Source organism: Maniola hyperantus, chromosome 2 (assembly GCF_902806685.2).
Source record: "Maniola hyperantus chromosome 2, iAphHyp1.2, whole genome shotgun sequence".
Classification (NCBI taxonomy): Eukaryota; Metazoa; Arthropoda; class Insecta; order Lepidoptera; family Nymphalidae; genus Maniola; species Maniola hyperantus.
This window is the reverse complement of record NC_048537.1, coordinates 11,385,573-11,409,905: the sequence shown is the minus strand read 5'-3', so window position 1 is coordinate 11,409,905 and position 24,333 is coordinate 11,385,573. Positions and strand designations below refer to the sequence as shown.

At 35.7% G+C, this 24,333-nt stretch overlaps 2 protein-coding genes across 15 annotated transcripts; one reads left to right on the top strand and one right to left on the bottom strand.

Annotated features, from left to right (window-relative positions):
- Positions 1-316: 316 nt before the first annotated feature.
- On the top strand, positions 317-20,585 carry Nhe3 (Na[+]/H[+] hydrogen exchanger 3). Of its 13 annotated transcripts, none has more exons than XM_069506607.1 (16): positions 317-857; positions 2,232-2,387; positions 3,269-3,429; positions 3,909-4,124; positions 5,669-5,742; positions 7,708-7,851; positions 9,016-9,119; positions 9,518-9,720; positions 10,518-10,629; positions 11,625-11,784; positions 12,710-12,761; positions 14,374-14,403; positions 15,913-15,987; positions 16,705-16,893; positions 17,746-17,829; positions 19,000-20,585. In XM_069506607.1, exons 1-16 carry the CDS (start codon positions 626-628, stop codon positions 19,063-19,065), a joined length of 2,058 nt encoding a protein of 685 aa, XP_069362708.1. In that variant the 5' UTR covers positions 317-625; the 3' UTR covers positions 19,066-20,585. The 13 variants fall into 13 exon arrangements, with proteins under 13 accessions (XP_069362708.1, XP_069362723.1, XP_069362717.1 ...); XM_069506622.1 differs by lacking the exon at positions 15,913-15,987 and adding an exon at positions 15,474-15,542; XM_069506616.1 differs by having other exon boundaries at positions 7,708-7,854; positions 9,019-9,119.
- Positions 20,586-20,675: 90 nt separating this feature from the next.
- On the bottom strand, positions 20,676-24,111 carry LOC117989703 (metallo-beta-lactamase domain-containing protein 1). Of its 2 annotated transcripts, none has more exons than XM_069504234.1 (4): positions 23,623-23,779; positions 23,141-23,305; positions 22,837-22,950; positions 20,676-21,527 (listed from the first exon to the last, which is right to left on the bottom strand). In XM_069504234.1, exons 1-4 carry the CDS (start codon positions 23,660-23,662, stop codon positions 21,319-21,321), a joined length of 528 nt encoding a protein of 175 aa, XP_069360335.1. In that variant the 5' UTR covers positions 23,663-23,779; the 3' UTR covers positions 20,676-21,318. The 2 variants fall into 2 exon arrangements, with proteins under 2 accessions (XP_069360335.1, XP_034833010.1); XM_034977119.2 differs by lacking the exon at positions 23,623-23,779 and adding an exon at positions 23,862-24,111 and having other exon boundaries at positions 20,677-21,527.
- Between the last annotated feature and the right edge of the window lie 222 nt (positions 24,112-24,333).

Genomic DNA, 24,333 nt, shown 5'->3' with positions numbered 1-24,333 from the left:
CAGGGTCTCCAAGACAATGGGAACAAAAATGTTTTTAATATTTGTTGTTATAGCGGCAACAGAAATACCTACATCATCTGTGAAAATTTCAACTGTCTAGCTATCACGGTTCATGAGATATAGCTAGTGACAGACGGACGGACAGTGGAGTCTTAGAAATAGGGTCCCGTTTTACACATTTTGTACGGAACCTTAAAAATTATGGTAATTAAGAGCGAATTCCTACAGAAGCTAGAGTAAAACCAAAATTGTAGCTGGAAACACTGGTTGACATGGCATAAACAAAAGTTGTCAGTTGTCGTCTGTCGATATCACTTGTCAGATGTCAAAGTTTTGAATTTGAAGAGTGAAGTGGTTGTGACTTTTGAATTTGACAAAATTCATGAAATTAATTGTTTTCGTTTCGTGAAGAGAAGAGAACTAAGTCTAGAGAATCAGAGAATCTTCGCACGTAAAACATACCTCAAGGAAAATATTTACTACTGCTTAGGCCACTAATTATTATTGCTCAATTTTACTATTCAGTTGGTGTGTCATCATAATTATTGATTATGTTTATTGGACTTCATGAGTGAAAAAAAATCGATTTTTCCTGTGATGTGTTATTGTTGAAATTTGGCAAAAAATGAATCCTGCCATCGGTTCTGCCTCTTTTTTATTTTTGTATTTGATTCCAAAATGCCAAGGGTCGGGAACAGATATAGCACTGGATGCAAAGGCGACTCTCCTCCACCGTATAGATAGTTTAAACCTTTTAATTTATACATGCCTGTTAACGTTAACCGTTTTAACTATATGGGTTTTCAAACATCGTCGTGTGAGCTGGCTGCACGAAACTGGTCTGGCTGTCATATATGGTAAGTTTCTCAATTTAACTGAAATCAATAATACTTATTTATATTTGATGTATTTATTTGATTTGATTGAATTATCATCATGTGATGTTTGATTGTGGCCTTGGTTCAATAAGTACTCTGCTTTTTGTGATATTTTGTAGGAGTGTCTTAGCCACATTACATTAATTCTGAGTTTAGATTATACAGTGTCTGTAGATTAAATAATTTGTATTATTACACTTGAGATGTTAATTGATTTAAGCTTTACTATTTTCAATTTTCAGTAAATAATTAAAATACTTATTGCCTTAAAATATGCTATGAATTGAGAGAAGTGTCAGCCAATCAAATATGATTGCAATATTTATAGTGTCACTGTCTAAGTGTGGTGTTTTGAGCCTTAAGCTGGATGCATACTAGAAATCATAATAGGCTTGCAACTCCTGTGCTCAGCCTCAAGAAAGTCTTTAAGTCTTTTGTAGGAATGAGTGTAATCTTTTATAAAAAAAATCTACAATTAATTTCAAATAAATTATCAAAAGTAGCATACTTTACACCTGAAAAAAGCATAATTAGTAATTACTCAATTGAAGATTATGTAAATGATAAAAGTGCATGGATTTAACTCACAGCTCTCTCCAGTAATTTGCAGGACTGCAATTACTTTTATACCTTTACCAGTTTATACCTGTGACTTTGTCGCGTGAACTAAACAAATTTCAAACCCCAGTTTTACCCCTTTATGGATTGAATTTTCAAAAACCCTTTCTTAGCGGATTTCTACATCATAATAGCTATTATACGTGCCAACGTGCATTGATAGATCAGTCAATCAGTCAGCTTTTCCTTTTATATAAATTTATATATTTTATTTACTTATAGAAGATGGCATAATATTGTAAATTGAATCTTTGAAAAGAGCAACAGCAGAGATTCTTACTTGTTCTTTTTTAGCATTTAAACTACCGTGAGTGATTTCTATTATAAATAATATCTGTCCCGGCTGTACTCACGTGTTTACCCGTTACTCACGTTAGCCCGACTAGTTTCGAACCCATCCGGGGTCCTTTTTGAAGGGAGTCAGTTTGCGCACGCGCTGCGATTTTGACTGCGGGCCGCGCGTGCCGCTGCTTGTAGAGCCCGTGTGAGGGTGGCTGGGGGGGGGAGACAGCTGCCGATCGTCTCCCGACAGTTCTTGCTGATCTTCATCGCTGACGTCGACTAAACACGTGAGTACAGCCGGGACAGATATTACTTACTTGTTCTTCTCAATAGGAAGGCCATTCCAAACCATTTAACAATATAAAAGTACTTCTCAAAGTTAATTTGAATAAAAAATCTGTCTGTTCCTATTTCTTGTTAGATAAAAATATTAATCACCAATTTCATTCCCAGGTCTTATAGTGGGTGCAATCATCAGATATGCAAGCAGTACAAATCAAGTCACCTATATTGATGCTCATCCAGACGCAGATGCCAAATACAACTTGTCTGTTCCACCAGACATTGTGCGATTTCATTTCCCTGACAAAATACAAATATCCTCTGGTGGTGAGTTACCTTTTAAATTACTGGGAAATCATTATCCAGCCAATGCGTATTGTGGCAATAATTTGTACCATACTGCATACAGAAAAATTATCATTATATAATTATATTATTATTATTAAGTACCTGATGATGCCTGCGACTTCGTCCGCATGTCTTTAGGTTTTTAAAATCCTGTGGGAACTCTTTAATTTTCCGGTATAAAATGTAGACTTTGTCCTTCCCCAAGATGCAAGCTATCTCTGTACCAAATTGCATCAAAATCGGTTGAACAGTTGGGCCGTAAAAAGCAGACAGACACACCTTCGCATTTATAATATTATAGTATGGATATATTATTATAAAAGAAATATTTTTGCAGTCTTAGTAATAATTACCATCTTACTGTTGAATTTAATAAATCAATCCTATCTGTAATCTGTTGATAAGTTACTAACTCTACTCGTTTACTACTCGTTTGTTTTTGCAAATAACTGTAATGTTGCTAAGTAACTTTACAAAGTTTACATATTTCAGATAGGTTCACTATCCATTTTGCCTGTTAGTTGCCAGTGAAATGAAATGCCTATTCTACTATTATTAACTGAATATAAATAACCTACAACTACACAGTATTTTATTTCAACAATAATATTATATTTTACTTTGAAAATAGCAAAAAAATGCAACAAAAGGTAATAGGAGAGTAGGAAATTAATGATTAAGTATAATACATAATATTACATGGAGGGCTCGCATGTTATAAATTATCAATGATATTATGCACAAAACAAGTGTTTAGATATAAATAAACATAAGAATAATGATCATTAATTATAAGATGTGAAGTTGTACCATTATAAATGTTTATTTTTTTGTACTAAACTTACTGAAAAATCTTATAGAAGCGCCTGTACCAAACAAGACTTACGCATATATCTTCAGAGGTGAGATAGTCAATCTGGAGCAAAATGAAATTGACCTGAAAGCAACATTTGACCCTGAGATATTTTTCAATATAATCCTACCTCCTATCATATTCCATGCTGGATATTGTCTGAAAAGAGTGAGTTTTTATTATGTTTTTATAGTTACCTTATTTCTGAAAATTTTAAAAATAACGTTCTTTAATTGTTGCAAAGACAATCCGTTGATAAGATTGATATTTCAAATACAAAATCTAGAGTGGAGAACTTAGTGTTATGTAACTTCATATTTATTTTCTTTTCATCAGAAATGATTGAAGACAAGCACAACAAGAACAACAACAAGCCCAAAAAGTAGAGAAATAAACATTTAAAGGCTGATATTTTTTTTCTGATTTAAAAACTATTATTGACTAAATGATGCCCGCGGCTTCGTCTGCTCTTTGCTTTTCCGAGATAAAAAATACATATGTTTGTCCCTGGGATGCAAGCTATTTCTGTACCAAATTTCATCAAAATCGGTAGAACGGATGGGCCGTGAAAAGCTAGCAGAATGACACTTTCGCATTAATATAAATATAGATTAAATAATCTGTTTAATATGAACATTTTATTTCAGAAATATTTCTTTCGCAACCTGGGTGCAATACTGACATTTGCTATGGTGGGCACAGCTCTTTCCGCTCTAGTCATTGGTTCTCTAATGTATGGCTTCGTGCAACTGATGCCAGCATCTCTAGCTGCTAGTTTCACATTTCTGGACACCTTGTACTTTGGTGCTTTGATCTCACCCACGGATCCGTTAACTGTTCTCGCTATTTTCTCGCAGTTGAAGGTAAGTCCAAAAAGTACAGTGTTTATTTAGATGGACTTCAAATGATCTTCGAGATTATATTCTTGCTTTAATTTTCATAGAAAAATCATCAAAATAACCTAAGCTTTCTGGACGCTAGGATATGGAACGCCCTTCCGGTATCAGTTTTCCCCTCCACTTTTAATATGGGTAACTAAGTTAAAGCGTGTTCCATCTTAGGCTGCATCATCACTTGTCAGTGGGTGTCAAGCTATAGCTTGGCTGCAATCAGACCATATGAATGTTTGCAAATGTCATACCTACCTTAATATTGTAGGTAATATTAGTAGTAGTTAAGCTATAAAATAAAAAAATAAAAAAAATAAAAACTGTTCCCTGCTACTGTACGCATGTGGATTTAAGTTTTTAAAAAATCCCATGGGATTTCTTAAAATTTCCGGGATAAAAAGTATCGTAATTTCTTAAGAGTGTAAGTAAATAATACGTATTTTTCTTAGTCTTATATTAATTAGAACCATCATTATCAAAGATTTTATCATCATCATCATCATGATCAACCCACCACTGGGCTCACAATGGGTGTGCTGTCACTATGGTTGCTCAGTATGGGTCTCCTCTCAGAGAGATGGCTTTGGCTATAGTTCATCGTGCTGGTCAAGTGGGAATTGGCGGACTTCATACTCCTTTGAGAACATTATGGAGAACTCTCAGACATGCAGATTTCATCATGATGTTTTCCTTCACCTTTAAAGCAAGTGATATTTAATTGAAAAAATCAAAGGTGCGTGCTCGAACCCTTGACCTCCCGAATAGGAGGCGGACGTCTTCACCACTAGGCTTTCACGGCTCATGAGCATGTAAAAGAACAAAATTGAATGTTCTCATTTTAATACTTATTAAAACAATAATGGTAAGTATAAGTTATGAAATCACTTGGTTACATATTTGCACATATTGAAGTGTCACCTTTCAGAAGGTGAAACAGACACATAAGCGAAAATATAACAAAATGTAATACGACTAGGCTGCAATACGTACGTAATATGATACTTACATGAGCAATTGTTTATATTGTAAATTGTAATCTTTTAACTAAGATAAAACCATAATTGTTATCACTACCAAGGATAATACCTACATACCTACATGTCCTATTCTATACTCCCTCTACAACCTCTCGCTGCCAAGGGTCACTGGTAGAGATCTCACATAGAGATAAGTGCTTCCCTGTCCACTTTACTCTCTTTTTAACCGACTTCTCTTTATTGTAAATGTTTTTGGTACAAATTAAATTAAAATGTCACATACTTGAAAACTTACACTATCCCTTGGTCGTAAAACTACCGTGCACCGTTTCACTGAGACGCTCGTGACGCTCACCCTCACCTCATACAATATCGTTATTGTATGAGGTGAGGGTGACAGTTGACTTAGATATCAAGGCATTCAACATTACTGTCACTCACCCTCAACCTGGAGTACCCCACGAGCCGTCTCAGTCAAGCGGTACCACCATACAAATCTTACTAACGTGTTAACCATCTATAAAATCATACATTCCACAGGTGGACGTCAATCTGTATGCTATGATATTCGGCGAGAGTGTTCTCAACGACGCAGTGGCTTTAGTACTGAGCGGGTAATTATAATATTTTCCATTAGTACTCCTGCTTTTTGATATTATTGACTCAGCTTTATTCTATCAGTCGACTGACTGACTGACTGACTGACTGACTGATTTATCAACGCACAGCCAAAGTGAACTAGAGTGAGGAAACTCTCGTTTTGATCCTGAATCGATGATATGACAAATGTTAGGCAATTTTGACGGAAAATCATAGAAAAATAGGACTTCATTAGGACTGCCTGCGTCAAATGTGCTAACATGTGACAACTGCCAGTGACGTCGAAGCCTCGACATTTTGTTAGAAGTTCTCTAACTGTCGTGAACTTTGGCAGAGCTCAAACTACTGGACGTATCGAGCTGAAATTTGGCATGCAGATAGCTATTATAACGTAAACATCCGCTAAGAAAGGATTTTTGATAACCCCTAAAGGGGTAAAATAGGGGTTTGAAATTTGTGTAGTCCACGCGGATGAACTCGCGGAAATGAGCTAGTCATAGATAGAAATATTTATGAGTAGACTACTCAGATGTTAACGGTAGCAGCTCTCGTCCGTTAGGCATAAGGAAAATATCGTCTATAAGGAAAGTATTAACAAATGAGCAGGTATTTATCGTTATAATATTATGTTGAACTTTTGGAAAACAAATGTTACAAATGTTAATTTTCTATAAATAACCATCCAACAGTTTTCTTCATTACTTGATTGCGTTGATATAATGTAAAGTTCAAAAACTAAAGGACTGCGCGGCAAATAGCCGTGATTTCCTTTCTATATACTACAGCTCATTCGCTTCTTAGTATAAATCCTGTAGATCGAAGTCTCCCAAGGTTTACTGATAATAGTACAAAACAGTTAAAATAAACAATGGATCAAGTGCGAGTCGGTTTCGCATACGAAGGGTTCCGTATCAACGTACAAGACGGTTTTATGGTAGCCATTTTGAAATTTTTATTATTTGTTGTTATAGCGGCAATAGATATACATATTCTGTAAAAAATTCAACTCCCTACCTATTATGGTTCACGAGATTACAGCCCGCTGACAGACAGACGGACGGACAGCGGAGTCTTAGTAATAATAGGGCCCGTTGGCACCCTTCGGGTATGGAACCGTAAAAAGGAAGGCATTGTCAACGATATTTTAATTAGTTCAGGATAAAGTGAAGCCTACTAAGTAATAAGCGTCCCACTTAGATGTAATTAGGAATTATACACCAGCTTTCCCCCTTTTCAAACTTAACCCTTCGTTAAAAAAAATCGAATAAACCGTTGTATTCGCATTCACTTTTAACAACCTCCGATGTCTAAAGAGTAATTGTCTTTCAAGTGTTTGTAAAATTCTTTGATGTCAGGCGACGTTTCAGTTTCAGTACTGAATGAAAATATATATCTCAAATTTCGGCACTGGCAGCAAGTGAACTGTGGCCTAGAGGTTAGGCACTCCAGGCGCGATACCCAGGGAGACACAGGTTCGAACTTCGAATCCTGCTGGTTCTGCAATTTTTAGGGTTCCCAACCTCAAAAAGGAAAAAGAAACCGTTATAAAATCACTTCGTTGTATGCCTGTCTGTCTGTGAGAAACCTATAGGATACTTCCCGTGCACCAAGAATCGTAAAATTTGATCAGGTAGGTAGGTATATAGAATTATATAGCGTATAGAAGGGGAAAAATCCGAAAACTGTGAATTTGTGGTTACATCACAAAAAAAATTAAAATATGTTCACGAAAAATAATGAGTATTTTCGACTTTCAAAGTAAGATTAATATACAAGATGGAAGCTGGCTTTACCTATACATTCTAAAACAGATTTTTATTTATTTTTATGTATAATAGTTTTTGATGTATCGTGCAAAATGTCGAAAAAATACTTTTGTGGTACGGAACCCTCGGTGCGCGAGTCTGACTCGCACTTGGCCGGTTTTTGATATGTATTTAAAACTATATATTAAATAAAGTACGGTGTACCAATTTCAGAGCCATACAAAACTACGAGAAGAGGTACTCTGTCGATGGTGGATTCGAAATAACTGCATTCCTTGCGGCGATCGGCGACTTTATTGGAATTTTCAGTCTCTCGTTGCTGGTTGGCGCTCTAATTGGATGTTTGACTGCATTGATATCCTTTTAATATTTAGTAAGACTGAGGCCACACGATGCGTTTTTGGTGCGTTGTGGCTCCGCACCGCTGTGAATTTGAGTATTGGGTACCACACGGGCACTGCATTGCCGCACCGGCAAAAAGTATGGCGATATACCGCACAACCCGTCTCTCTGCTCTCAAGTCCGTTGCACGTGCGGCGCGGCGCCGCACGACGTAGTCACGCATCGTGTGGCATGGTACAGCGATTTCTATGTAGGATGACGCAGCGGCATCACTCAGGCGCCGCACCGCGAACGTAACGCATCGTGTGGCTTCACTCTAAGTAGTAAGTTTTCAACTGAAGAGTACTTTGAATAAATTAATTTATATCACGACTCACTGACTGGAGATTGAGGGAATTTATCAACTCAAGTACCTATTTAAACGGTTTTTTCTTGGAGTACCTACGTATTTAATAATGAAGAAAAACATCGTGAGGAAACCTGAGAGTCCTCCATAATGTTGTTTGTCAAAAATATGAGAAGTTTGCCAATCCGCACTTGGCTAGCGTGGCGGACTATGGCCTAAACCCTCCTCATTCTGAGAGAATATGCAGGCGATGGGTTGAGGATGACGGTCTACTTAAAAAACCGATTTGCTTAAAAAAACCTTTTAGAAAAAATTTGCATGAGTCAGTTAAGGTCTTATAAAGGTTTGCATTTATCTAATTTGTACTGTATGCGGCAGAAAATATTGTACATCGACGTTTAGAAAGAGATAGCAGTTTCGTAGAGCGTTGTCTCTATCGTTGATACCGACAAAACGTCACAAATAGACCGCAATAAGCTGAGATGACAATCGGGGTATGACGCGGGAGCTGTGCGGGTGTGCGGGGCGTCCTCTCCCCGATTGCCATTGCAACCTTTGTACTATAGGTATGAGTGACAGAGACAACGCTCCACAAAGCCGAAACCTAAAGGTCGATGTACAATATTTGTTGCTGGCTACTGTATGCAATTTTGTACTCCGCTTGCGGTCCAACAGACTGTCTACACCCTACAGTGCTGGAAATCTAGCCATGAAACCCATTACTATGGCCTGATCCATTCATTGCGGCAGTGTGCGATCTATCTAGCTCAAATATTGTCCTTCAATACAATATGTACCTACTAAAAAAATGATTTCTTAACCAAGAAACACATGACTAAATTCACTCATGTGCGAGATTGGCCGCTGCTGGAATCCGCGTTGTTCGTGCTGACGTCATACGCCGCTTTCCTTATCGCCGAAGTCTTTGAACTTACAGGTAAGAATTTCTATATTCACTAGCTTATGCTTGCGACTTCGTCCGCGTGGTCTACACAAATTTCAAACCCCTATTTCACCCCCTTAGGGTTTAAATTTTCAAAAATCCTTCCTTAGCGGATGCCTACGTCATAATAGATATCTGCATGCAAAATTTCAGCCCGATCCGTCCAGTAGTTTGAGCTGTGCGTTGATAAATCAGGCAGTCAGTCACCTTTTCTTTTTATATATTTAGATTAAGCTGTCTTATATTAGAACTTAGAGATGATGCTCGCGGCTTCGCCCGTGTGAATGTAGGTTTTTAAATAATTCCGTAGAAACTCGTAGGAATTTTCCGGAACAAAAACTTACTTATCTATAATACAAACTTTCGTCTTATAATATTAGTGTGATTTCCAGGTGTAGTGGCCGTACTATTCTGCGGCATATGTCAAGCTCACTACACGTACAACAACCTGTCGGCCGACTCCAGGAACAGGACCAAACAGCTGTTCGAGCTGCTCAACTTCCTAGCCGAGAACTTCATCTTCACGTACATCGGAGTGTCGATGTTCACATTCCCGAAACATCACTTCGATCCGTGGTTCATCATTGCTGGATTTGTATCCTTTGGAAATCAACACTAAATAAAACCCGGCCAAGTGCAAGTCAGGCTCGCGTACCGAGGGTTCCGTACTAGTCGTATTTTTTCGAGATTTTGCACGATAATTCAAAAACTATGATGCATAAAAATAAATAAAAATCTGTTTAAGAATGCACAGGTAAAGCCGTTTCATATGATAACCCACTTGATATATTTATCTTACTTCGAAAATTCGAAATACTAATTATTATTTATTAGTGAGACCACAATTAATTTTTTTTTGTGTGTGATGTATGTCCCTCCCTTATGTCTGCTATAATACCTACCTACCTGCCAAATTTCATGATTCTAAGTGAACGAGAAGTACCCTGTAGGTTTCTTGACAGACCGATAGACAGAGACAACAAAGTGATCCTATAAGGATTCCGTTTTTCATTTTGAGGTACGGAACCCTAGAAATTCAACGAGCTACAGTAGCAGGCAGGAAATATTGTACATCGACGATTAGAAAGAGGTTTCGGCTTTGTAGAGCGCTGTCTCTGTCACTCATACCTATGTGACGTTTAGTCGTTCTCAACGACAGAGACAACGCTCTACGAAACCACTATCTCTTTCTAAAGGCCGGTGTACAATATTTCCTGTCGCGTACTATACTTCAATATTCCCACTTAACCTTACTAGCTGATGCCCGCGACTTTGGGTGGATTTAGGTTTTTTAAAAATACCACTAATATTTGTTGAAAGCTTTAATTAAAAACTAGTGTCTTATTTTTAGTTCTGTTGGGTCGAATTTTATTTCTTTAACTATAACGACAGCTCACTTCCTTGCTCGGCCGTGCAGTGAATATCTACCCGCTATCGTTTCTATTAAATCTAGGACGGAAACCACCAATACCCATGAACTTTCAACACATGCTATTCTTTTCTGGTAAGTTTAGACTCAACTTTATTTAGTTTGATTTTCCTCGATTTAATTTATGTACCATTAACCATATTGAAAAGCATGGACCGTGCAATGCTTCTGCCTTTTCTGATTACGACTCATTCTTTTTAACCGACTTTCAAAAAGGAGGTGGTTCTCAATTCGGCCCGTTTTTTTTTTATCCTACAAATTAAAGCCTCCTTAAACCATAACAAGGATTTTGGAAGATGGACTTGATTGTATTAGATCGATTGCGCGAGGATTTTCTTCTACTTAGATAAAAATAATCCATACCAATATTATAAAGACGTGAAGTTTGTAAGTTTGTTTGTAGGATGTAATCTCTGGAAATACTTAAGCGATTTTGAAAATTCTTTCACCAGTAGAAAGCTACATTGTTCCTGAGTGACATAGGCTATATTTTATTTTCAAAAAATTAGAGATCCTTGCGAAAATTGTAATAAGCTTTCTTATAATCACCTCCATGCGGCATGTGTTTCCTATGCGGATCAAGAATTTTTCCCTTTAAAATCCCGGCAAGTGCGAGTCAGGCTCGCGCAACGAGGGTTCCGTACTACAGTCCTATTTTTTCGACATTATGCACGATAATTCAAAAACTATGATGCATAAAAATAAACAAAAATCTGTTTTAGAATGCACAGGTGAAGCCCTTTCATATGATACCCCACTTGATATAGTTATCGTACGTCGAATATTGAAAATACTAATTATTAGTTCATGACCACAATTTCATTTTTTTTTGTGTGATGTAACCACAAATTCACGGTTTTCAGATTTTTCCCTGAATGTCTGCTATAAGACCTACCTACCTGCCAAATTTCATGATTCTAGGTCAACGGGAAGTACCCTGTAGGTTTCTTGACAGACAGACAGACAACAAAGTGTTCCTATAAGGGTCCCGTTTTTCCTTTTGAGGTACGGAACCCTAAAAATACTTTCCTACGCGTTTAAAGTATCGCTTAAAAATATGCAATTTGCAGGTCTCCGCGGCGCGATGTCGTTCGCGCTGGCTATCCGCAACACGGTGTCGGAGGCGCGGCAGGCCATGCTGACCACCACGTCGCTCATCGTCATCGCCACCGTCGTGCTGCAGGGCGGCGCCGCCACGCACGCGCTTGCCTACTTGCGCATACCCACCGGGTAATCTCTTCTCTCTCTCCCTCTCTCTCTTCCACTAAAGTGTAGGCGCCCTTCCGGCATCCGTGTTTCCTGCCACGTAATAACCTAATGACCTTCAAAGCAAGAGTCAATAGGTATCTTCTATATTCCATCATCGAAAAGAAGTTGGTATAACACATCTGGTTGGTGACTCGAAATGATTAACGCCCACTGTGACTTTTGGCTTTGTCATGTGTATAGGCAAGCGCGCTCCAACCTAGACCTCATCATTGCTTTTTAGCCACTTTTTTCCGAAACTATAAGAGCTATGCTGTTGAAACTTGGTAAGTAGATGTATTCTGTGAACCGCATAAAGATTTTCACACAAAAATAGAAAAAAAACCAATAAATTTTGGTGTTCCCCATACTTAACTCAAATTTTCATCAAGCCCATACGTGGGTATCTATGGATAGGTCTTCAAAAATCATATTGAGGCTTATAATATTATTTTGTAAACTGAGAGACACTTCCAAAGTGGTAAAATGTGTGTTGTCCCCCCCCCCCCCCTAAAATAAGAGAATGATAAAACTAAAAAATCTATGATGTACATTACCATGCAAACTTCCACCGAAAATTAGTTTGAACGAGATCTAGTAAGTAGTTTTTGATTTATCGTGCAAAATGTCGATAAAATACGATTGTAGTACGGAACCATCAGTGCGCGAGTCTGATTCGCACTTGGACGGTTTTTTTAAACATGTTGAGGATATCGCGTTCCTCATTGCCGAGGGTCGTCACCCTTTTCTATTAATCACATTAGTAGGAGTTTTCTCAGAATAATAATTCAGTGGACTCCCAGATCCTTTCGCATACGACTCGACCTACGCTTGAAAGAACTAAAAGTAGTTCAATCTGATTATTATTTTTAGTAAAATTATTGTTTCGAATGCATTTATTATTTTTTAGACAAGGGCAGAATGATGAAAACGAAGCGCTGCCTTACCGCGACGTAAGAAGTGTAAGTAATTATTTGTCTTTGACATAACCATAGCAACTACTGGTTACTACGGTTAATTGCACTGTATGCACCACAATGTAGTATGCGATTCCAATGCAGTGGTTGCTTATAGTTACTTTATTTTAGTTTTGTATAACAATGTAAATTCACTTTTGTATACTAATTTTTTCCCATAATATTTATATTTTTGGGGATACTCATAAAAATCCATTTTTAGCGTTTAGTCTGCACATTTTTCTTTTTAGTATGTTCCAATAATATCGTCTATTTTTTAATCCCGGAGACAAAAATGACGTTTCGTGTGTTGCCTGTTTTTCATGGCTCTTTAATAGTGATGTATGTATGTATATACTTTATTGCACCACAGAAACACAAATGACAGGTTACAAAAAGAAATCTTAATAAGTAGGTACAAAAAGGCGGTCTTATCGCTAAATAGCGATCTCTTCCAGCCAACCTAGTGATGTGGTGCAATCGATACTTAACGATAAATGTTTGTAGGTGTGTATGAAACAGCAAAATTGTTGAAAATATGTAATTCCAATTTAAATGAAATAAGTATGGGCTGATTCTCAATTTATAAGTTTCACATACTATTAAAAAAATCCTTGGGGAATTTGTTACTCACTACTTAGTAATAATTATTCTTTAAGTCTTTCAAATGATACTTTTTAATCTCGTAACTACACATTTTGTATGTTTATTTTACTCGCTATGCACAAAATGTTACTTTACTAAATTTTAACCTGAACCGGAACCATGAGCACAACACTATTTTTGTTAAGCTGGTATTATTTCTAAGTTATTTCTAGCTGTCATTTTAGTATCTGGGATTAAAAAATGACTGTAGTTAGGTAGTAGTTAATCAATCTTTTAATACTTACTTTTTTTCAATTTCTTGGAGAAAATGCTATTGGTCCTTACCGCTTTGTTTTTATTGCTTTTTACTAAAACACGCTGTTTTGCTGACGGTAGTTTAGTGACTCAATATAGTAAACAGTACACACATACAATATACATAATATATTATCTTAGGTTACTTACTACCTTTGTACCATTTTTAAGGCTATTACATTAGATATTAAAAAGTTATATTGTTGTGTCGTTTCTCGCAGTTTTGCAAATCATTATTCCGGACATTTTATTAAATACATAAACCTATTATATATTACACTTCCAAATTAGAAAAAAAAGAACTACTTATTGATTGTAATTTACTTGCTAAGTTTATGAATCGGGAAAAATAATGATTTTGAAACAATGGCATTTGAAAGTACATAACACAGATCCGCCTGCTTTAATATTTTATCCTTTATGATCTAAAAAATATTAAGTATTTGAAACTTTGATTTTTTTTTCTACTTTTTGAATGTACCTACATATATTAATTATATTGAATGTTTCTTCATTAAAACAGAATTCTATTTAATTTCATTGGGCTAACTGAAGTCCTAATATTTCTTCATTTAATTATTATTTATATAATATTTGTCTCCGAAATAATGATTTTAAAGAATTCTAAGGATCAGATATCATGGCAGGTTTTTCCCATAGCGTCAAGTAAAGCGTTCGCGTAACCGCGCATGTGATTAATCAGACCTTATTGTGGCAGCTCTACCAGTCCACGGAAACAAGCAGACCGGTATGTATAGACATGTACACGAAATGGCTTTGACGGTTGTTACGCCCTTGTCCGATCCGAGTCCGTGAAAATACGTTCCTTTTTGTTTTGTGGTAGCTTATGACATATATCGTAGATATTTTTATATCCACATTTTCACGGATTCGGATCGGATGAGTGCGTGATCGCTGTAAGTGTCCCATTATGCTTTCATTTTCATCCCCAACCCCAAATATAATCATAATTTCTAGAGATGTTCACGATTTGACCGTTCAAATACCACCACAGACCTGACTTTAACTTATTAACTAACTTGAAACAGCTAAACAAAAGAATATGGGTAGGTAGCAATTTGAGAGGCAAATAAAATTATTGTAAGCCTATGCAGTCCTAAATCGTTACCGATGTTAGAAGATATTATATAGGTACTTAGTTATAACAAAGAACAATAATTAGGCTGATTCTTTTGTACACAATTTCTAAACTAAACTAAATTAACAGGTCTAAATCTAGTGCTATCCTTTTCCACAAGCAACATTATGACAGGGATAGCAATAGATTTAGACAGGCCATTTTAGTTTAGTTTAGAGTTTGTGTTCAACAGAATTAGCCACAATATGATACAATCATAAAACTTGAAAGTTAAAATAAAAATTTAAGTAGACAAGTATATAAATTCGGTACATCGGTTTAGAACCTTGAAGTCCTAAAGTCTGGTATTGGTACTGATTCTGAGCACAACTAAATTTTAGAGTATTCTCATCCTGTTTCGACTAATGCAATATGAAAAGGACAAACACAATTTTACAGGTTTAAAATTAATTTAGAGACGTCAAGCCCCGTGACTTTAGTTAGTCGCGAGCCTACTGTTTAAATGAAGGCGTGCACTAAAATTTAGAGTCTTTAAATGTAAAATTCATGTTCCGTCATTTTTTAGCGATATTAAAAAGAAAAGGATGCAGATACTCTTAATTTAGTTTAGAGAAAGTCAACAGAATCGGCACCAATGTCTGTGTTAATAATCCTTCTAAGTATCCCTTAAATTCTACTTTGGCCATTGCCTTGATTGATGGATCAATATTTGTGTTCAGCCTGCTGATATAAGTTTCGGCCTCCGAAATTTGGACCCCGCTCAATCGCCCATTAGCGACAGAGCATCAGTAAGAAAAGACTTATTAAGCATATTGACATAGTTTTCGTGCTTACTGCACAATGTTGGCACTTATCCTCCTTGCAAATTACTAACAAAGCATGATCTAACTTTGCAATCAAACTATTGGGCACTGATACTTTTAACATTTAAATCTTAATGCAAGATTTAAACAAAGCATGATAAATAACCAGGAACCATTTGCAGGCTGACTTCTAATATGTCTTTTTAGTTTTGAATTTAACTTGTTTATTTTATAATAATTCTCTTTTAACTAAAGTTTAGAACCAAAAAGGCATTTGGATCACAGTTTAACACCAATAGACCACAAAATGTTGCATGTTACTTTATTTTCTTTTTTATTTGGTTTCAATGTCTAGAACGGCCGCATGGTAGTAAAATGGGGCAAAGGCGAAAATGAAGTGGTTATGCCTTGGCAACTTAACTCTTTCGAAGTATGTAAATTATTATTTCTTGCAACTTTTTTTTATAAATGGGATGGCATGATCATAAGTTTGACATGTGAATGCATGCTAATATGCAATTGTAACAATATAATATACCTTAATTAATAACCTTAACCTTTAATTAATTTTCAAATCTCAAACTTAATTACTTACTAATTTCTCTCCTATTTTCTTACATATACTTGAAGCAGATGGGATATTATGTTGTTACAAGCATCCAGTTTATATTTATACCATATGTATGTTGAAATGTGTACATTGTACATATTGAATCCATCCATACTTAGATATATTATAATAAATCTGAGAGTAAGTCTGTCTGTCTGCTAGCTTTTGACGGTCCATTAGTTTGGCTTGCATTGCGGGGAAGGACATAAATTTATTTTTGTCCCGGAAAATCAAAGAGTTTCCACGGTAATTTTCAATAACCTAACTCCACGCCTATGAAGTCGCGGGCATCATCTATTTAGTACAGAAATAACTTGCATCCCGATAAAGGCTATACTTTTTATTCCGGAAAATAAAGGAGACCTCGAAGGATTTTTAAATAACCTAAAGGTACGCGGATAAAATCAAAAATACTTCAAAATTTACCCTCAGAATTTAGCGAACAGGATAGCACATTTTTCCACTATTTAAAAATGTTTAATTGCATACAAAATAAGATTCTATATTCTTAAAATGAATTATTTTGTTGGTAAATAGGACACCCCGCATGGTAGCGGCGACGGGGGCGGGGAAAAGGCCCGACTAGCTCGACTGTGGGGCGCTGTGGACTCCAAGCTGCTCAAACCGCTGCTTACTCACGCTCGCCCGCCGCTCACTGAGACGCTTCCCTCCTTCCTCAGGCCTTTGGGCAGAGTTTTGACCACTACCAGACAGTACACACAGGCTGTGAGTATATTATAATTTATAATGGCTAAACAGACACGCTAATCTAATCTTAATCACAAATCAAAACCGATTGATTTTTAGGGTTCCGTACCTCAAAAGGAAAAAAGGAACTTTCGACGATCACTTTGTTGTCTGCCTGTCTGTCTGTTTGTCTGTTTGTCAAGAAACCTACAGGTATACTTCCCGTTGACCTAGAATCATGAAATTTGGCAGGTAGGTAGGTCTTATAGCAGACATTAGGCGTTAATCTGAAAAACGTGAAATTGTGGTTACATCACAAAAAAATGTGTTCATGAACAAATAATTAGTATTTTCAACTTTTAAAGTAAGATAACTATAGCAAGTAGGGTATCATATGAAATGGCTTTACTTGTATATTCTAAAACTGATTTTTATTTATTTTTATGCTTAATAGTTTTGATTTATCGTGCAAAATGTCGAAAAAATACGACTGTAATACGGAACCCTCGGTGCGCGAGTCTGACTCCCACTTTGCCGGTTTTTTTCTGTATGAGCAGTTTCACCACTTTTCAGCGACGCAGTAATTATTCGCAAACGTTTTCGAAGGTTATTGATTACTTCCTAGACTTCGATTTGTAGGTCTGAGCAATAAGGCTGAATTCTATAGAGCGTACTTTAATTTGCTCATAATTGTTCGTTTTAACTCTTTAAGTGCGCTCTGTTACAGATCTCAGCAGAATTGATCAGTTTATAGCTGTGTTTGTACCTAATCATATCGGATACGTTCTCTGTGGGTTTCTGAAGAAGAAATCACGTTTATCCCTGTTTTCAAATTATTTTCTTGCGTTTATTTCGTTATTAAATCTTAATTACTTTTTTTTTCAATTTTAGGAAAACAGCCTCCGAAGAACCGATTCAGATTCCGATTTATGTATTGACGAACCACAATCAGTCCCAACGACAATTGACCCACAGGTATATTTGTAATTATTTTTAATTGCAACTTATTTGTTATGTTATAAAAACAAAGATTTCCCACGAATTGAGAACCTCCTCTTTTTTGAAGTCAGTTAAAAATCCTTGCTTAAAATGTATTTTATTCTTTTATTGATGCATAAATATGTAAATATTTCACCTTTTTCTTTAGGAGTCATTTGTTTATTAAAAAATCGTTTAACCCCGTCAAGTTAGGGTTTAGGTTGTTGAGGAACCCCTCTAAACTTTTTAAACACATGTATGCGTAGTCCGTAAAAAATGACTCCTCACGCGCCATATTAACTCTATGGTTCAACTGTCATGTCAATCCATAGAGTATTTAAACTAATAGAGAGGAAATATCTATGGTTTTATCGTGTACTTTTAACACAGAAAATGGCGGCGCTTGTTCCTAGTATCTGTCATAACAAAAGATTATGTTATTTATTTACATGAAAAACAAGTACTTACGCTCGCACAGCAAATGCCGGATTGTGCCGAAACCCTGTTTTTATAGTTATGTTGAAATGTAGTGTTGTCTCTTACACACATACGAAAATTTCAATAAGCTTGAGCTTAGTTTCCGATCCGCTATTTTCTATATGACATTAGGGCAACTCTATATATCTCTATGTGTCAATCGTACTTTTGACATGAAATTTGACACAAAAAGTTAAAATGGCGCGTGAGGAGTTAAATTTTATGCGTTATAACATACTTATTTGAGTCGATGAATAGAAAACGAGATTTTTTTATTCATATATCCTCGAGCATTGAAAAAGCATTTCTCCTAATGCCACTAGCTAAAATGCTACCATGCTATGTTTGCCACATGGACAAAAAGGTCTCGGCCCCACGCATCGTCTAGCAATCGTTGTTACATGCACCATAGTATATTTTGTGTTCACATTTGCTTGTAATGTATCCATAAATAATATTTTGTATTACGAAGTGCTTTATTTGCTAATCTTTTTAATTTTAGTTAGGTACACTTATGACTCTTTTTCATTTCGTTGCAGCTTCCATATAATATACGGAATGGATATGGAAATGTCTAAGCTTTGTAGCATTAGTAATCCTCGGCTGTGATAACAGGTCTAGATCTAGAACTCTAGATGTACATAGGATATTGTTTTAATAGGCAAATTGTTTCTTAATCATTGCACGCAGCAACTGTGGCCCGGACTCGTGGACACGAGAATCTCAGTAGAAGGTATCACCGGGAGTAATATATAGATTTAAGTAGGAAAAAGAAATATGTTATAGTCAGAAGCTGAAACTCCGCTCCTGGGGTCGCTGAGTTGAAAGCTCTTGCTTCCTCAGTCCTCAGGACTGACAAGAAGTCATTCAATCCAGTTTTAACTTTTGACCAACAAAGTTTTACTCAATCCCAGGAGTGTCTGAATTTGTAGTAAAACGGCAAAAGTGTTGTACCGAGAGACCCTATGTTTCTTTGAAGAAATTTTCTTTCAGTGTAGTTTATTTTTAATAATGTAGGTATGTAATTTCGACTTTAGCTTTTACGAGTTCTCTCCTACAATTGGCCAAAAATTCGTCAGTTGAAGATTGAAGATTACGTCTTTGACTAAGACCTCTTATCAGACCTGAGGATTGAGTAGTCAAACTTAATGGGGCGGAGCTTCGACCATTAAACTATGATATAAATACCTACTATGCTCTTTGTGCCACGATAAGAAGTGATGCCGCCAAGAATTTAAATGTATTTTGCTATTCCTAGTGTAGCCTGTAACTACAACCATTTAGGGTGGTATTAAAACTAGAGTATCTTAGTAGAACCTACCACGCGTTATCCTTTAGTATTTATTGCTTCGGTATACTTTTGTTTTAATTTTTGTACTATGTAATGCTTTTGTAGCTGGTAATAAATAGGCACGTTTAAAATTTTTCGCCGCTGTGATCAATAGATTCGAGTGTTAATCTAATTGTATAATTGTTATAAATTTTAACAATATTGTTGTGTTGGTCGTGATAACAAGTTCTTAGGGCTTATTAATAAACTTGTAGTTTTTTGTTAGCAAAACCATGTTTAGTTGTAAACGAAATTCAGCTTATGTTATAGCCACCTAAATTTTTGTAACTATACTGTTCTGATATCTCAGAATTACAGTACAATTACTCTACCTACAAATACAAATGTATATTTGGTACAAATAGAATTAATATAATATCGCATTATTCAGTATTTATTCTTGCTGATTTTGAATGTGACATTTGTTTTGGATGTATTTTAAAAAAAACATCATGAAACTTTCATTACACATACCTATTTGGACATGACGTGACCTTAGATAAAAATATTTTTCTCTAATGCAACGTATGACATAAGAATCATAAGATTATGAACCTATAAGTATATAATTATTAATATGATTACCTATAGTAATAGATACATACTACATTTTCTATCTTCGATATTTTTGTAATATTTATGTATAGTTTTTTATACTAAATTGCTATTTTAAAATCTTAATCTAGTCCATGATTTTCTTTCGAATGTTACGAACATTTTGATAATAAGTTTCAAGCTCGGCTCTCATAAAATGGACTTTACACTAAGTCGCTGATAAAGGGTTGTAATTTACTTAGTATTTGAGTTGTAACCTACTATTTATAATTTTAAATTATTTGTAAATATAATGTGACTCCAAGGTTATGACTGGTTTGTAAAACCACAGTTGTTTAAATTTTAAACAATTTCAATTTGTATCCATTTTACACAACTGTTTGTCTTTGTAGTTATAGTATAATATATATATATATATATATATCGTATAAGTATTATACTTGTAATGTAAACCACATATTACTTATTTAGATAAATGCTTATATTTTGACTTTAGGTAAGTATATGTCATTCAGTGATATGTAAAGAACAATTGTTTATCACGAATTTTAAATGAAAACAAAGATTTCTTATATTATATTATGTGTAATAAAATTTGATCCAAAATCGGAAGTTTTATTTTACAAAAGAATACTCCTAAAGCTTTGTCCGTTGGAGTACCTAGTATTGTCTTGAAGCAAACTCAGGTTGCTTCGTAGGAAGAGTGGCTCATTAGAGCCACCCATCCGACCAGCACCACCTCGTCGTTCGGCCGGCGTCCTCTCGTAGTCGACAGGTGGTCCACGAGTGGACGCCGCGTCCCCAGTTATCCTCACGTGGTCAACGATTGAACATCGCATGGTCCACGAGAGAATATCGCGTGGTTCAACAATTTTCGATTAGTCTCAGCGATTGGCACTAGGTCTGGAATATCCCTAGCGTGAATCAATCGCGGGCAGCGCGACGTCCACTCACTCACTCCACTCAGCTCTGACAGACGGACGGACGGACAAGTGCAATTTCATTCAAACAGACTCAGAGACCTCGCTTTGCTCTGTCAAAAAGCAAGTTGGACAATACTGTCACAGAGGAATAATAAAACAATTCATAAGAGCAAATCATAACATTATTTAAACAATGTTTAATTATTTTGCTATACTTTCATCCAGTTGTGATTTAAGAATTTCTCTGATTTCAACAATAACTTTAAACTGTGGTCCATGTCCTGGCACAATCCAATCAGCCAACTGAGCCACTTTTAATCTGTTTATTCTCTGTCGAGCAGGATCCTCACTTCCAGCCTCCAACCATAGACTTGGGTCCTCAATATCCTCGAACTTTTCAAATAAATCGCCTGTTGTACAAGAAAAACATCCTGAGATAGATAATTAAGTTTTATGGGCTTGAACACACTTTTAACAGACTAGCCCACACTAATCAAATCGAATTGTCGTAGTTTTTAGGGTTCCGTACCTCAAAAGGAAAAACGGAACCCTTATAGGATCACTTTGTTGTCTGTCTGTCTGTCAAGAAACCTACAGGGTAGGTACTTCCCGTTGACCTAGAATTATGAAATTTGGCAGGTAGGTAGATATAGCTCATAGCTGACATTTGGGGAAAAATCTGAAAACCGCGAATTTGTGGTTACATCACACAAAAAAATTAAATTGTGGTCATGAACTAATAATTAGTATTTTAAATTTTCTAAGTAAGATAACTATATCAAGTGGGGTATCATATGAAAGGTTATTTATTTTATGTATCATAGTTTTTGAATTATCCTGCAAAATGTCAAAAAAATACGACTGTAGTATGGAACCCTCATTGCGCGAGCCTGACTCGCACTTGGCCGGTTTTTTTACACAAAAGCATAATAAGCATTGTGGTGGAAACACCACGGTGGAACCTAAGTATATAATTATTAATATGATTACCTATAGTAATAGATACATACTACATTTTCTATCTTCGATATTTTTGTAATATTTATGTATAGTTTTTTATACTAAATTGCTATTTTAAAATCTTAATCTAGTCCATGATTTTCTTTCGAATGTTACGAACATTTTGATAATAAGTTTCAAGCTCGGCTCTCATAAAATGGACTTTACACTAAGTCGCTGGTAAAGCATAATAAGCATTGTGGTGGAAACACCACGATGAAATTAATAGAAATATTAACAATAGAAAATATTATGTGCATAATATTTTATTATATAAAACTTTTTATTATATAAAGCTATTTTCTGATTATATTTTAAATTCTATGAGTTCCCAAGGGATTTTTAAAAAGCTAAATCCACATGTATTTCTATTGTCACTATAACAACAAATAATAAATTTCTAAATGATCGCCATGCAAGAAAATTAAAAGTACATATAGTGTTATATCTTGAACTGTGGTATGGAACCCTTCATGTGCACTTTCAGTTTTTAAAGGAATACTAATATTATAAATGCGAAAGTGTGTCTGTCTGTCTGCTAGCTTTTCATGGCTTATCCTTTAGTTGATTTATATGAAATTTGGTACAGAGGTAGCTTGCATCGCGGAAATTGACATAGGCAACTTTTTATCCTGGAAAATCAAAGAGTTCCCACAGGATTTTTTTAAACCGTAAATCCACACAGATGAAGTCGCGGGCATCCTCTAGTATAAAATATACCTGTAATAGCAAATGTTTCCCTATTAACTGACGTAACCAAAACAGTGACATCTGTGAGTGTATGTCCTGGTGTTGGGATGATTTTCACATTTTCATCTATTAAATACTCCTTTCCTGTAATAAATAATTTATAATTTGAAATAAGTTACATATTATATAGGTACTGTATTTGCAAACTATCAGATACTAATTTTTTATCTTTTATAATCAAGTTTCAAATTCAAGTAGAAGTAGGTAGTAATATTTAAGATTATCGATAAAGTTATGTTTGCTTATCATGATTTCACACGAAACAATATATTACCTTCCTCAAAGGGATGTATGTAATAAGTGTCCTTAAATGAGACACTGAAACCAACAATATGTTTAGCCTTCAGGAATAGATTGTTGTTGCCTATGTGATCTGAATGTCCGTGGGTAGAAACAACATAACTGACATCTTCCACAGTAAGGTTTTGCAGCTTCAAGGCTGAAAATTATGGTTGTGATTATTTTGAAGAAAAAAAAAACAATACAGGTAAATAGGATAAAGGCACACACAGACAGAAATTTAGGTGGCCCTTCTTATGCACTTCTCCATACAAATGTACTACGCCTATTATTCTATTCTTTGTTGTTCTATCTGTTACTAATGGACTAAGAGCCAGAGCGTGCCAGATCTTCGGTATTTTATAAAATCTGAAAGTTTCTCTGTGTATTGTCCCCGACACTGAGAAAAATTTGTTTTGATCATGGTGGCTTTGGGAAATAACAGGTAATAAAGGTGTTAAAAATTTACTTATTTACTTATTTTCTTCAGAATAGTATTAGAAATCACGTCGTGCATTGCCAGACACTTAGTATCATGGAAACCCCCCTGCTAGACATCCTCAAAATTTAAAAGTTTAAGGGTGTCTAGCTAGCAGCGGGTTGCCCGACAGTCCGACACAAGTTTTAAAGCGACAAAAGTTCGAGGAAACGGGCTAAACTAATTAATAGTTCGAGGTAGGTACATATTCAATTTATATAAATATTTACCTACTAACCACTTACAATTTTATCAGCGTCCCATGAAGTCATTGTATCTATGATTATATTACTTTGGCCCATTATCAGGGTACAACTACAATTTGCTCTCATTTCGTCTTTGCTTCTTAGTATGGAATAACCATCATACAGTACTACTATATCACACATATTTTTAAGTAAATTTTATAGTAATGATAAAATAGTAATGATAATCTGAGAATCAGCTGAGACTGAGGCACTATTAATCTGTGGACTGAGGCTGAGAATACATCCATCCTACTCTATGCTGAGAATGATAGTATTTCAGTAGGTACCTAGGTATTCAAAAGATTCAAATAGTTCACAAAGGTTTCACAATAGTGTTCTGTGGTTTCACAGATACCTCAAGGCCATAGATTATCTACTATATACTAGAGCTCAAGGCCAAGCGAAGGCCTTATTCATGCCGTGTTCATGCCTTATTCTTATTCAACTGGCTTTACTGCTCTG

Bases quoted from the DNA above. Each gene is read 5' to 3' on its own strand.
- Nhe3 (XM_069506607.1), top strand. From the start codon at position 626: ATGAATCCTGCCATCGGTTCTGCCTCTTTTTTATTTTTGTATTTGATT. The intron at 7,852-9,015 runs ATCCTTTTAATA...CAAGAAACACAT, and splicing joins GGATGTTTGACTGCATTGAT to GACTAAATTCACTCATGTGC. The intron at 12,762-14,373 runs GTAAGTAATTAT...TTATTGTGGCAG, and splicing joins CTTACCGCGACGTAAGAAGT to CTCTACCAGTCCACGGAAAC.
- LOC117989703 (XM_034977119.2), bottom strand. From the start codon at position 24,012: ATGTGTGATATAGTAGTACTGTATGATGGTTATTCCATACTAAGAAGC. The intron at 23,306-23,861 runs GTTAGTAGGTAA...CATAATTTTCAG, and splicing joins CGCTGATAAAATTGTAAGTG to CCTTGAAGCTGCAAAACCTT. The intron at 22,951-23,140 runs GTAATATATTGT...TATTTATTACAG, and splicing joins CATACATCCCTTTGAGGAAG to GAAAGGAGTATTTAATAGAT.